This window comes from Nomascus leucogenys, chromosome 13 (assembly GCF_006542625.1).
Source record: "Nomascus leucogenys isolate Asia chromosome 13, Asia_NLE_v1, whole genome shotgun sequence".
Lineage (NCBI taxonomy): Eukaryota > Metazoa > Chordata > Mammalia > Primates > Hylobatidae > Nomascus > Nomascus leucogenys.
In genome coordinates, this window is record NC_044393.1 from 99,147,946 (window position 1) to 99,161,998 (window position 14,053).

Here is a 14,053-nt window from a genome sequence, read left to right on the forward strand (position 1 = left end):
AACCTCTGCCCCCCAAGTTCAAGTGATTCTCCTGCCTCAGCCTCCCCAGTAGTTGGGATTACAGGTGCCAGCCACCGCGCCCAGCTAGTTTTTGTATTTTTAGTAAGAACGGGGTTTCACCATGTTGGCCAGGCTGGTCTTGAACTCCTGACCTCGTGATCCACCCGCCTCAGCCTCCCAAAGTGCTTGGATTACAGGTGTAAGCCACTGCGCCCGGCGTGGATTACAATTATAAAATGACCAGATTTCTGTTTTAACCTGTGCAGTTGTGGGTATGTGGCGGGGAAAGGGGTCATTCTTTTGACAGAGAGTCCTACACGCCACTTGACCCTGTACTCTGAAAACATGGTTTCCAGCCAGTCTGGGCTGCTCCCCCGTGCAGTTCTCAGGCTCGTGATCGAGAAGGCAGGTGCAGCACTCAGCTGCCAGGAGTGGGGCCTGCCAGAAAGAAGAGTCACAGAGATGTGCAACAGCCATGAGCAAGCTTTACTGCTTATTTCATACAGGATGGGGAGCCACACCCACATCCTGAGACATCACACCCATGCTGAAGTCCAAAAACATCAGCCCTCCCGTCTTTCCACTCACAAGTCCCCATCCCCTGCAAGCCCCAAGGAACCTGAAAGTGCTGCTGGCAGCCGCCAGCATGACGAATCCACAGCCTTAAAGCCCACCTGCCTCACTGTCGCCCTTCCATTTAGCTCGGCCTCATCCTTGACCTCTGTCCCCCACCTTGAGGAAACTTGAGGACTTCTTCCCAGGCAACTGCTCCAGGACACATTCCAGTTGTGGGTGTCTCCCCTTATCCCCTCCGGGTGGAGACCATCTCTAAGACTTGTTTCCAGATGCCATCAGCATCTCCTCTCCTTTCCTACCTTTTCTCTGTTCTCGGGGCGAGTTCCTCACTGACTCCCAGGTCCTGCCCAACTAAAGCACCTGGGCCTGTCATCTATGGGGCCTCTAACAATGACTCCTTGTGTTTTTCCACTCCACCCTCCAATCTCCTGTGGCTACGGAAGCCAGGGTACCTGTGGGAGGAGATGGCTCTTAGCAAGCAGTCCAGGGGTCGATTCCAGAGATGACCACCTCCCATCACCCCAAATACCCACCACTGCTCCCATCGCTTCAAGTCTGACTCCGAACCAACTACCTATGCAGTCCTTTCTCCCTCCCCTCACAGGAGGCACTACTGACCCTGAGGAGTCGTCTCAGTCAGCGCAAGAGGCCCGGCCAGGCTCCTTCTGGGTGTCTGTGGTCACCTGAAACCCTCCAGGGAACAGATTCCGGGCCCTCTGGGTTCCCCACTGTTGTCTGGGGCTAGAGGCAGGACTGGAGCCTGGTGACAAAGGCCATCAGCTGGGCAGTTCCATGATGCCCAGTGTCCACCAGGCTCTGTCCCCTGCAGGCCCCACCCTCCTCACCATCACTTGACCAGGATGGCTTCTCCTCATCAGGCGAGGGTGGCTGTGAGGGGCTGGAGCAGGGCCTGGACAGGATGGAGGCTGCAGCCTCGCCCCACGGCTCCTGCTGCTGCTGCTGGTGAAGCTGCATGGAAAGGAGGAGGAATGAGGGCCGCCCCCCAAGGAGGGCAGGGCCAAGTACCTGGGCTAGAGGCAGAGGGTTTTTCAGCCTCCTCCTGCGACTCTGCTAGACCCTTCTGTAGACTCCGCCCCGCCTCAGTCTCCATGTTGTTCACCTGCCTTCTCCCACATTTCTCCTTTGGGCACCCCTCTACTCACCTGGTGCAGGTAGATGACATGGAGACTCATCTCGGCAGAAGCAAGTTCTGGGAGCTGGGCCAGCTTCTGGCCCCCAGTGCCTCCTGGGGACACAGAGCTGGAACACAACATGAAGCAGGTCAAAAGACATGCCCTCCTCCCACCACACCCCAGAGGGCTCCCCTTCTGAATCCCCCCACAGCGCCCCAGCTCCCCACTCCTAGAGGATCAGCCCACACCCCTGCATCTCAGCCTCCACTCCTCACCTGGGGTCCTGGGCAATTCGGGAAATGGAGGCAAGGAGGCTGGCTGTGGCTGCAGCTGGACAGGGGGCTGTCGGGCTCAGATCTCTCGGGGGCAGGAGAGGGTGCACGAAGAGGTTGGCCAGGAAGGCCTCAGGCTGGGTGCAAGTGGAGAGGGAAAGCCAAAGAGGAAGTCAGAAGAGAGGACAGAAAGGGAGTAGGGAGGAAGCGCAGAGGCCTAAAGAAGGCAGGAGAGCAGGCTTGGGGCAGGGGCTGGTGAGGCAGGTTACTACCTAAGGTGAGGCTAGAGGGGAAGAGTTTGGAGAGGAGTTGTGGGGGTGAGGGCAGAAGGGGAGGCCAGGCTTGGGACTCACCAGGGGCGAGGTGCAGTTGCTGAGCACCCCCGGGGTGGAGGGGCCGCGAGCCGAGGTGGCGCCCCAGGCAGCTGCATCTTGTTGCACTCGGCCCCAGAGATGCCCAAGAAACTTAGAGCTGTGCCCTGGGGGGCGCCAGAGCGGATGCGCCAGGGAGAACCGCATCAAAGAAAGCTCAGTCTTGCCGTCCTCCGCACGCTGAGACAGCGAGGCCTCAGTCTGTCCCGCCGAGAGCCACTGTGAGCAAGGACAGTCTTTCAGGTGCTAAGAACACTGAGCCTTATGGGAACAGGTGGGACAGGAAATACTGCCCCATCTTCCACGTGAAGGAAACAGACCACAACGGGGACTTGTTCACCATCACCCAAAAATACAGCAGCAGTGCAGAACCTGGGCCTGTCATCTATTTGTCACCCCTGGACTGCTTGCCAGCTCGGGGATAGGGCTGAGCCTCAGTGCTTTGCCCAGGGTGATCCTGACAGCCTTGGTCCAGGCACCAGTCATTACTCAGCCCCACCCACGGGCCAAGCCCATTCCTCACCCCCAGGTGGTCTTTGTTCCCATTTACTGACATTACTATGTGCCAGCAACTCCATTATGGGCTACACAGACATTATCTGTGTCTTCACAAGCCTGGCCTTGGCTGTGCTCTGGAGAGCACATTGCCATTGTTGCCATCTGACAGATGAGGGCACGAGAGCACAGGTAGCAAGCAATGGAGCCAGGGCTGGAACCCAGGTCTGCTCCCGAGAGGCAAGCAAACTCCTACCCGACCCAACCCCTCAGGGCCAGGGAACAGCTCTGACCTGAGGGTGGCCGTGGCGCTTCACATCCATAAGGGCAAAGGAACAGATGTCCCCAACCCCAGCCACATCCACAGTGAAGTGATGAAAAAAGTCGATAATCTCCAGGGCACGAGGGCGGAACCAGAAAAGCAGAAACAGCGGGGTGAGGAGCGGGGACAGGAGCTCCTCCAGGAGGGAGACCTGGGGAAGCAGCGGTGAGGCTGAGCAGGGGTCGCTGAGGGGCCCACGCGCGTTATCAGGACCAAGCAGTCCCCAGCGACCCTCGCCAGGGCAAGAAGCCTCCCCACCCAGTCACTCCCTAGACTCCTCGTGTAGTCCGTTTGTCCCATGCCCTCTCCCAGACAGACCCTCCGCGCAGACAGAACCCACAACTTCCTCCTCAGCCCGCCGTCGCGCCCACCCTCACCGCTCGGTACTGTAGCAGCTGCGCCATCTGCCGGTAGGCGCGGTCCCTGCCGCCGGGGCCGGGCTCCTCCGGGAGGTAGTGCATGTGGGCCAGGGCTGTCTGCAGCAGGAGCTGCGGCCCACGACCCTGGCACTGCTCTTCCGGAATGAAAGACCTGAAAGGCGGGATCCGTGGGGGGAAGGGGCCTGCGGTTAGGAGGACGCGCGGTCGGATGCAGGGCTAGAGGGCCCCAGTGGTGGGAGTGGTAAGGATTAGGGGGGAGCCTCTCATGGCCCCAGATCAGAGAAACCAACACACACCACCACCCCGGGCATCTGCCGTCGCACCTGGCCACGGTGGCGGTGACCCCGAGCGCGGTCATGGCGGTGAGCACGTGCTCCACAGCTAGCACGTCCTCGTCGTAGACGGTGAGCACAAGCAGCGCGGCGAAGAGTGCGCCCGCGAAGAAAACGAGCTGGCGGGCCAGCAGCGCGCGCAGGGGCGCGGGGGGCGCAGCGGCGCGCAGGAAGGCGGTGGCGGGGCGGTAGGCGCGGGCCAGGCGCGCGCGCAGCTCGTGCGGCAGCTCGTTGAAGTGGCGCAGCTGCAAGCGCGCCAGGCGGGACCAGCCGCGCGCCCCCAGCGCGCCAGGCTCGCGCCGCAGCAGCTCCACGTGGCTATAGAAGACGTGCAGAACCTGCCAGGCCAGCACCAGCGGGCTCAGCGCCAGGTTCAGGGCGGCCAGCAGCAGCACTGTGCGCCCCCAGCGCGCTGCCAGGGCGCCCCGCTGGTCGCTGCGCTTGTAGGCGTGCGGCAGCTCCCAGCCCCCGCGGAAGAGCGAGAAGGGACCGCGGAAGAGCAGTAGGTCGACATTGAGCGCCAGGCCGCGGCTGAGGAAAGCGGCACTGCCTCCCCAGGGCAGCGGGCAGCGGGCCGGCAGCAGGCCTTTGTTGGCCAGCGCCACCTGGTAGTTGGTGTAGCGCAGGATGCGGTGGTGGATGTCCAGCTCCGTCAGGGGCCGCGGCTGCACGCACAGGCCCCCGCTCCGCTGCAGCGCCAGGAGGCGGGACTGCACCTCTGCCCAGGGAACCGAGCTCAGCTCCTCCTGAAAGGGGCACTGATGAGAGCCAGCGACCCCCCATTCCTCTCCACAGTGATGCTCAAGCTCCACACCCCTAAGTGTGCGGCCTGAAAACCCGTAAACTGAGTTTGCGATCACAAACTCGCCATGGCCAAGCTACATCCCTCATCGTCCCCCTCTCCCACCTTTCTCTTTCTGCCCTCCCTTAACCCTGTCACTAACAAGGGCATGCCCTACTTCCTTCATCCTCTTCTAAACTGCCCTGTTCCTCATCATCCCTGCCATTCATGTGGCCAGTAGTCATGTACTTCCTGGTGACGCCTCCAGGTGCTGGACCTGGCTTCTCAGCTCCTTAAGGGCCTGAGGCCCCCTCAGTTGTACACACAAAACAGAATGGCTGGCCGGGGGCGGTGGCTCACACCTGTAATCCCAGCACTTTGGGAGGCTGAGGCGGGCAGATCGCCTGAGCTTAGGAGCTCGAGACCAGCCTGGGCAACATGGTGAGACACTGTCTCTACTAAAAATACAAAAAATAGCAGGGCGTGGTGGTTTGCACCTGTGGTTCCAGCTACTGGGGAGCAGAGGCTGCAGTGAGCCAATATCGCAGCACTGCACTCCAGCCTGGGTGAAGGACCCAGACCCTGTCTCAAAAGAAACAAAACAAACAAAAAAACAAAAACCAGAATGTCTGGCAGTTCGTGGGAGAATCTCTCCTTCCCATTTCCAGTGCACCCACCAACTCTGGAACAGAATCCTCCCCACCTTCTGCCTGGGCACGCTTTACACTCCCAGCCGCACCCGACTCCAGGCCATCTTCAGCTCTGTCACCTGAAGCCTTCCCAGGACCTGGGCTATGTCCACATCTGGCAGTGGGGCACTGTCAGATCTCATTTGGAGGCTGCAAACCTCACTTCAGCCCAGTTTCACTCAGCTTTCCCAGTCCAGATTAGTCAAGTCCCCCAGGCTGGCCTCTCCAGTCCATCCCAGTGTCTTCCCTTCCCTTCCCCTGGAAGGAATAGGGGAGGAGGGGAAAGAAGGGAGGAGGAGAACGAGACGGGTGAGCAGTCTCCCGCCAGAGCCAATCCGAGGTCCAGCTTCCCCTCTCACCACCTCTGCTTCCCTGGCTTCCTCCCTCTCCTCTGCTCAGGGGCCTTCTAAGACCTCTCCCCTTGCTGCACATAAAGGCTGTGCAGAGGGCTCCGGACCTCCCAGGGGAGCAAGGGAAGCAAGCTGCAGAAGGCTACCTTCAAGCTGTGCCTCAAAGAAAGAACTTAGATACAGAGGAGGGAGGAGCAAACTCAAGATGGTGAGGAAACAAAGGGCAGAGCATAAGCAGTGGACAGTGACAGGCCAATGCAGTGGCTTCCTGCAATGCGGGGGATGGCTTTGAAGGCTCTGTTTTAGGCTGGTGGGTCCATCTCCTCACTGCAGCTTCCAAAAGCTCATGGCTTTTCCCCACCTTCCTGCACTAGGGCTTGGAATGTGCTCCCCTCCCCTCCTGTCCTGCCCTTTGAAGCCAAACCCAAATTCCTCCAGCTCTGAAAAGCCAGATGACTGCCCTTTCTCTTTTCTCTAATCAATGTTTTTAGCACAAACATGTAACTATATATCATCTTATATGAGCCATCTAAATAAACTAAACTCCCTTAGCGTGAGGGCCATGCTCTCTAAGTGGTGGTAGCCCCCTCCTGACATTATTCTGGGCCTAGGGCAGGTGTCAATAAGACCTCGCTCTTTCTGCCTTCTTTCCAGTTGGCCCTTCCATCTGTACAGTCCCACTTCTTTCCCTCTTCTCTGCCCACCCTCTCATGGCACCCTCCACACAGACACAGCCACCCAGCTCACCGGGGGGATGTGCAGGGCCTCCCTGTAGAACACCTGGATGTCCCAGTAGCTGAAGAGGTTGCAGACTGAGCGAAGCAGCTGGACCAGCCAGAACCCCGCAGCCAGGACCAGGAGGAGGACCAGCAGCGGGCTGGAGCGGATCCTGTATGGGGTTGGGGGAGAAAGGTGGGCACCTGAGAAAGAGGCAGACCAGACTTCGGGAGCGAGGAAAAACCATCATGAGGAGGGGGATCTAGCTAGACCAGCAGCTCTCAAAGTAGGGCCCGGGGCAGGGGGTGGGTGCTGAAGTGGCCTTCACAAGTGTGCAAAGTCAAACTTTTTCCAAATAATCCTAATGCTTTCTGATGTTTTCATTCTTGTTCTCTGAGTGTGCAGTGGAGTTTTCCAGAGGCTACAAGACACATGAACATGTCACATCACACTGACAGCTGATGAAATGTGTGCTTGTACACTCTTTCTTTTTTTGAGATGGAGTCTTGCTGTGTTGCCCAGGCTGGAGTGCAGTGGCGCAATCTCGGCTCAGTGCAACCTCCACCTCCCGGGTTCAAATGATTCTCCTGTCTCAGCCTCCAGGGTAGCTGGGACTACAGGTGCCCGCCACCACACCTGGCAAATTTTTGTATATTTTAGTAGAGACAGGGTTTCACCATGTTGGCCAGAATGGTCTTGATCTCCTGACCTTCTGATCCGCCCGCCTCGGCCTCCCAAAGTGCTGGGATTACAGGTGTAAGCCACCACGCCTGGCTGCACTCTTACATTTTAAATTTGTTCTCAGCTACGATTTCCTTCTTTTTTTTCCTTTTTATTGAAACAAGGTCTCTCTCTGTTACCCAGGCTGTAGTGCAGCAGTAGAATCATAGCTCCTATCTCCCTGCCAAATAACAGCCCTGGTACAGTTCTGGTACAGTTATTTGGTTGCTTGGCAAAGAGAACATTACAATCCATGCATTCAGGGAGGAAGGTTGTGAAGGCAACAATGAAAATGAATCGTCTGCTGGGAGGGAGGAGGGTGTAGGGATGCTGCAGTGATCAGAGACAGTCACTGTCTTAGCCTCCTGACTAGGCATAGCTAGGACTGCAGGTACGCGCCACCAAGCCCAGCTAATTTTTATTTTTTATAGAGATGTGGTCTCACTTTTTTTCTCAGGCTGGTCTCAAACTTCTGGCTTCAAGCAATCCTCCTGCCATAGCCTCCCAAAGTGCTGGGATTACAGGTGTGAACCACTATGCCCGGCCTAATTTTAATTTTTGATAAGGTAAAATGTAGATAGATAACGACTCCCATAAACAAAAGCTTTTTAGGATTCTCAACTAATTTAAAGTGTATTAAGATACACTTAATGCACTTTAATTAAGATACACTTAATAGGCCGGGCACAGTGGCTCACACCTGTAATCCCAGCACTTCGGGAGGCCAAAGCGGGTGGATCACCTGAGGCCAGGAGTTCCAGACCAGCCTGGCCAACATGGTGAAACCCTGTCTCTACTAAAAATACATGTGGTGGTGCACACCTGTTATCCCAGCTACTGGGGAGGCTGAGGCAGGAGAATCGCTTGAACCCAGGAGGTGGAGGTTGCAGTGAGCCAAGACCTCACCATTGCACTCCAGCCTGAGCAACAAGAGTGAAACTCTGTCTTAAAAAAAAAAAAAAAAAAAAAAAGATACACTTAATACACTTTAAGTGCAACTTAATACAACTTAAGTACAACTTAATACACTTAAGTACAACTTAAAGTATATTAAGTGTATTTTTGGTCCTAAGACCAAAAGCTTTGAGAACTGCTATCTAGATCATGGGACAAAGTGGGGCTCCTGTCTACTCCTCTACCCGCTGCTCATGCTTCACCCCCAGGGCCCCACCAGGTTGTCACTCACCTCTCAGCACACTGGGCTGAGGGTAGGATGGCATCTGACAAGGTCACTTTGCTGTGGAACGGCCCAGGTCTGGTACGGTTACTTGGATGGTTGGCAAAGAGAACATTGTAATCCACGCATCGAAGGAGGAAGGTTGTGAAGGTGACAATGAAAATAAATTGTCTGCCGGGAGGAAGGGGGGTGCCGGGATGCTGCAGTGATCAGGGACAGCCAGGTGGGCTCCTGCGCTGGCCCCCAGAGTAGCCCATGGTTATCCTCCCCGAACCTGCCCCTGCTGAGGCCCTGGGCTGCTTGGGAAAGCATGGGATGGAAGCAGCTGGCACAATTAAGGAAGCAAAATGACAGAAGGAACCCATGGGCCCAGGGGACCGAGTTCCGGGCCTGGGCTAAGCATCTCACCCCAACTGGAAGACATCCTCCAGCAAGATGCAGGCAAAGCCATTCCGCTGGTGGTAGCTGTAGATGTGACTGCATGTCAAGGAACAAGCCTGAGGCACGGGGGGCCTCTCCTGAGGACGCCTCCCCTCAGCCCCAACAAGTCTCCCACCCATGACGCCCTCACGGAGTCTCCCTGCCAAGAACAGGGCCAGCTCCAAGAGGACCTTCCCATGCCACCTCTGCAGGCCTAGCGCAAAGGATATCTTGGTGAAGAAGCTGTCCAGGTTCTGGATGTGATGCCAGGAGCCTGGGCACAGAGGGGAGAGTGTCGGCCCCTGGCATGTGATCAATTCTCCACGTTCTCAACCCGCTGCCAGAGGCCCAGCCTGGGGTAAGTACCGGAGCTCCCAGGCACCACTAACCCGCTCCCACCCACACCCACACACATACCTCGGAGCCCTTCAGGGACGTGAAGCAGGGGTTGCTGCTCCTCCCCGTGGATGGGTGAGTCTTGGGACCCCTCAGGGTCACAGTCCTCCAGCCGCTCATAATCCTGTTCAGGGATCAAAGGGCCTACCCGCAGCCCAGGAGAGTCCTGGGGGCACTGGTGTGAGGGAGGGGGAGTTGCCGAGACTAGGGGTGGGGTGGAGTGGGATCCCCAGGAGGGAGATGCAGAGGCAGGTGTCATTGCAGGTTGAGCCTGTGTTGGGGGGGTGGCTGGGGTAGGGAGAGCACTGTGGCAAGGCTGAGAAGCCCCTGTCCCCTGTGGCACTGAGCAAGGGGGCCCTGCAGTGGGAGGGGAAAATGAGGAGGCGGAGCTTCTTGTATGAGGGGCAGGGGACAGAGAGAAGATGGAGATCCTCCCTCCCCCAGGTCCCCGGCATGAAGGAGGAGGAGGAGGTGGCAGCGGCATGGGGAGGAGGGGCACCGATCCGGGCCCCAGGTCTCCCCACCGCCCCAGCCACCTTCTTCTCCCCCCCCAGCCCGTTCGGCTCACCATCAGGCCACGGCTTCTTCAGAAAGGTTGGAAGGATGGGAGCTGTTGCTGCTTCCACAGAGGTCTGTGAAACTGAGCTGGGACTTCAACAGGAACAATGACAACAACATTACTAGGTGACTCAGCCTAGGCAGGCCTCAGGCGTCCCAGCTCTCAGTCACCTGTCTGATCACTCACACCCCTTCCAGGGCAACACAAGGCCAAATCCCTCAGGGCGTGAGAGGGGCATCAGTTTAAGAGGAAGGGCTAAAGAGCACACTGAGATGAGAAGATTCCTATTATCTCCATCTTCAGACCTTGAATGAATGAAAGATAAAAAGAACAGCAGCCAAAATGACAAAAGCAAAAAGCAAAATCACGTTAGAGCCAGGCGTGGTGATGTGTGCTTGTGTTCCTGGCTACTCAAGAGACTGAGGTGGGAGGATGGCTTCGTGCAGGTTACACTGGAACAGTATAGGTTACAGTGAGCTAGATCTAGCCACTGCACTCCCGCCTGGGAAAGATCCTGCCCCCTGCCACCCCCCCCAGAAAACATCCCATTAAAGGATTGTAGCTGGGCGCGGTACCTCACACTTGTAATCAATCTCAGCACTTTGGGAAGCCGAGGAAAGAGGATTGCTTGAGGCCAGGAGTTCAAGACCAGCCTGGGGAACAGAATGAGAAGACTCCATCTCTACAACAAATCTTAGGGCCAAGATGTTAACTATTTCATTTCTTAAGAGTGTACCTCCCCCACTTCCCTCCACACACACACCACAGTGATCAACAGGGAAATGTTTTGTGACCAAAATAGAAAAGAAGTAGTAAAGGGGCTAGGCATGTTGGCTTACACCTGTAATCCCAGCACTTCGGGAGGCCCAGGCGAGAGGATCACTTGAGGCCGGGAGTTCGAGACCAGCCTGAGCAAATTAGGGAAACACCATCTCTACAAAATCTAAAAAACAAACAAAATAATTTTTTTCTTTTTGAGACAGTCTCACTCTGTCACCCAGACTGGAGTACAGTGGCCCAATCTTGGCTCACTGCAACCTCCGCCTCCCAGGTTCAAGTGATTCTTCTGCTTCAGCCTCCTGAGTAGCTGAGACCAGAGGTGCGTGCCACCACACCCAGCTAATTTTTTGTATTTTTAGTAGAGATGGGGTTTCACCATGTTGGCCACGCTGGTCTTGCACTCCTGACCTCGTGATCCACCCGCCTTGGCCTCCCAAAGTGCTGGCATTACAGGCGTGAGCCACCGCATCCGGTCAAAAATAAATTTTTTTAAAAGAATAAGAAAAGGCTGCATGTTTTATTGGTCTGAGGGGCTAAGGAAGAGAAGAGGGGAGCCTGACTTTGCAGCCAAGTTGGAGAAAACTAAGAAGAGGAGGTGAAGAAAGGAAAGGCAGCTATCTTGGATTTGAGAGTTGGTTTGGAGAGCTTAGCGTAGAAAATTGGGGTTCTCTGAAAGTTCCATTCCGTTTCCATCCTTATCATTTTGAACTGTGACATTCTCTCAAGTCCGGATCCCACTTCTGGGACCCCCCTGAAAAGCATCAGGGCTGAATCAGAAGGGAGGACAGCTGTGAGTCTGGGACTTGGAAGGATAATTTGAGTACCCAGGGAGGAGCTGAACTGAGTTCCTTGTTGTCACCTCAACAAGGAGGAGGAGACCCAGGCAGCTGGTCTGGTGGCTTGCCCAACACCATTCTTGAGGCCCTGAATCACCAGGTTTCCTTCTAAAGCCCATTACTGAGATGCTGACTCAGCCACCAGGTGTCAAGGTCTCTAGGGCTTAGGCCTATGGGCTGATGTTGGGGCCAGTACCCCTGAAATGGAGAGATGGACACTGTGCTTCCCAGATTGTTCACTGGAGGCAATCATGGAATCAGCCACAAAACTTGAATCCAGATGTGCCTGCTTTTCTCCTTCTGTGTGGGATATTGTAGTAGTAGCTCAGGTCTTGGATGCCTTTATCTCTGAGCAGGAGGCAGAGCTATGAAAACAAGACCCTGTTGCCGGGCGCGGTGGCTCAAGCCTGTAATCCCAGCACTTTGGGAGGCCGAGGCGGGCGGATCACGAGGTCAGGAGATCGAGACCATCCTGGCTAACATGGTGAAACCCCATCTCTACTAAAAATACAAAAAATTAGCTGGGCGTGTTGGCGGGCGCCTGTAGTCCCAGCTACTCGGGAGGCTGAGGCAGGAGAATGGCGTGAACCCGGGAGGCAGAGCTTGCAGTGAGCCGAGATCGCGCCACTGCACTCCAGCCTGGGTGACAGAGCTAAGACTCCGTCTCAAAAAAAAAAAAAAGAAAACAAGACCCTGTCCTTCTAGAGGTAGCAAAATGGAATCCCACATTGCAGAGGGGGCCAGGAAATTCCCATAATCTTTCTGAGACATCTGTCAAGATGGGTTATGTGGGGTGTTGTCTAGTCTGTCCCCCACCTCACTCGCCCAGTGTCACTCAGTATCAGGGCTATTCCACCATAGTCACAATAGGACCCCCCCATACACCAAGAGCTCCCCAGCTCAACCCCAAACTAATCCTGGGACATTGTCCTACCTAGTTTCACCCTGAATTCATTCTCATTGACAGCCTCCCTACCACCACTCCCAATTCAAGTCGATTTATTATAAAGGGCACTTTTCCTTGCCAAGCATTTGGAAGGGACGAAGACAGATGAATAAAACAGAGCCACTACCCAACAAGAAGCTGCAGCCCAGTGTGGAGACAAATACGCAAACAAGTAATTACAGGGAAGAAATGAGTGGTGCAAACTCTTTGGCAGGAGCCTGAGGCAAGTCATTCTGACCCCGGTGAGGAAGGTATCTGCGAGGCAGAGAGATCTGAGGCTGCGCCTTGATAAATTACAGGCCCTCCCTACCAATAGTTCTCAGTGGCTGAGGCGTAGGGCAAGAGTGTCAGAATCACCGGGGGAGTTCTTCCCCAAGTACACGTGACTGTGGGGAAAAGAAAGATCAGATTGTTACTGTGTCTGTGTAGAAAGTAGACATAGGAGACTCCATTTTATTCTGTACTAAGAAAAATTCTTCTGTCTTGAGATGCCGTTAATCTGTAACCCTACCCCCAACCCTGTGCTCCCTGAAACATGTGCTGTGTCAACTCAGGGTTAAATGGATTAGGAGCTGTGCAGGGTGTGCTTTGTTAAACAAATGCTTGAAGGCAGCATGCTTGTTAAGAGTCATCACCACTCCCTAATCTCAAGTACCCAGAGACACAAAACACAGCGCAAGGCCACAGGGACCTCTGCCTAGGAAAGCCAGGTATTGTCCAAGGTTTCTCCCCATATGGTAGTCTGAAATATGGCCTTGTGGGAAGGGAAAGACCTGACCATCCCCTAGCCCGACACCCGTAAAGGGTCTCTACTGAGGAGGATTAGTAAAAGAGGAAGGAACGCCTCTTTGCAGTTGAGATAGGAGGAAAGCTTCTGTCTCCTGCTCGTCCCTGGGCAATGGAATGTCCCGGAGTAAAGCCGATTGTATATTCCATCTACTGAGATAGGGAAAACCACCTTAGGCCTGGAGGTGGGACATGCTGGCAGCAGTACTGCTCCTTAAAGCATTGAGATGTTTATGTATATGCACATCAAAAGCACAGCACTTTTTTACCTTGTTTACGATGCAGAGACATTTGTTCACGTGTTTACCTTCTGACCTTCTCACCACTATTATCCTATTATCCTGCCACACCTGATAATGATCAATAAATACTAAGGAACTCAGAGGCCGGTGCCGACGTGGATCCTCTGTATGCTGAACGCCGGTCCCCTGGGCCCATTTTTCTTTCTCTATACTTTGTTTCTGTGTCTCTTTCCTTTCCAAGTCTCTCTTTCCACCTAACGAGAAACGCCCACAGGTGTGGAGGGGCAACCCACCCCTTCACGTGACAGATGTCCCAGCAGTTCTGACGCACCTAGGTGAGCGGGGTGGGTGGCAGGGCATATGTACGTGTTTTGAAAAAACTCCCAGTCGATTTTTGTTCATTCCTCCCCCAAAAAACGCGTTCCACACGCCCTTGAGACGACGGGACATCTAGAGATCCTGGAGCCTTGGGAAAATGGCCCGAGGTCGGCGGTTGACACGTTACTATGGAAACTCCATAGCTTGGCGTGCCAGTCAGGGCACACCCTTTGGACGTCACCCGGAGCCGACTGGAGCACCTGGCAAAAGGCAGGCCCACTTCCTGCTCGGCTCCGCCCAGAGCAGGGGGCGGGCGGATAGGCGATTCTCTCCAATCACAGTTCCAAAAGGAGGGGGCTGACAACATATCCTCCAATCACAGCTTGAAATGAGATTGATGTGTCTTTTCACCAATCACCGCCAAGGCTCGAGGGGGTTGTCGGGATGGGGGCGGG

At 55.4% G+C, this 14,053-nt stretch overlaps 1 protein-coding gene across 2 annotated transcripts; it reads right to left on the reverse strand.

Moving 5' to 3' along the window:
- Positions 1 to 465: 465 nt before the first annotated feature.
- ATG9B (autophagy related 9B) lies at positions 466 to 9,835 on the reverse strand. Of its 2 annotated transcripts, XM_030826158.1 has the most exons (14): positions 9,153 to 9,835; positions 8,966 to 9,009; positions 8,724 to 8,788; positions 8,325 to 8,486; positions 6,449 to 6,590; positions 3,873 to 4,627; positions 3,547 to 3,700; positions 3,141 to 3,320; positions 2,335 to 2,571; positions 1,985 to 2,118; positions 1,740 to 1,836; positions 1,422 to 1,545; positions 1,195 to 1,336; positions 466 to 1,028 (listed from the first exon to the last, which is right to left on the reverse strand). In XM_030826158.1, exons 1-13 carry the CDS (start codon positions 9,700 to 9,702, stop codon positions 1,209 to 1,211), a joined length of 2,772 nt encoding a protein of 923 aa, XP_030682018.1. In that variant the 5' UTR covers positions 9,703 to 9,835; the 3' UTR covers positions 466 to 1,028; positions 1,195 to 1,208. The 2 variants fall into 2 exon arrangements, with proteins under 2 accessions (XP_030682018.1, XP_030682017.1); XM_030826157.1 differs by having other exon boundaries at positions 466 to 1,336.
- Positions 9,836 to 14,053: the final 4,218 nt, after the last annotated feature.

Excerpts from the sequence above, each read along its gene's own strand:
- ATG9B (XM_030826158.1), bottom strand. The coding sequence starts at position 9,702 with ATGGTGAGCCGAACGGGCTGGGGGGGGAGAAGAAGGTGGCTGGGGCGG. Across the intron at positions 9,010-9,152 it reads CGTCCCTGAAGGGCTCCGAG|GCTCCTGGCATCACATCCAG; the intron begins GTATGTGTGTGG and ends CTCTGTGCCCAG. Across the intron at positions 6,591-8,324 it reads TCAGCCCAGTGTGCTGAGAG|GATCCGCTCCAGCCCGCTGC; the intron begins GTGAGTGACAAC and ends AACCCCATACAG.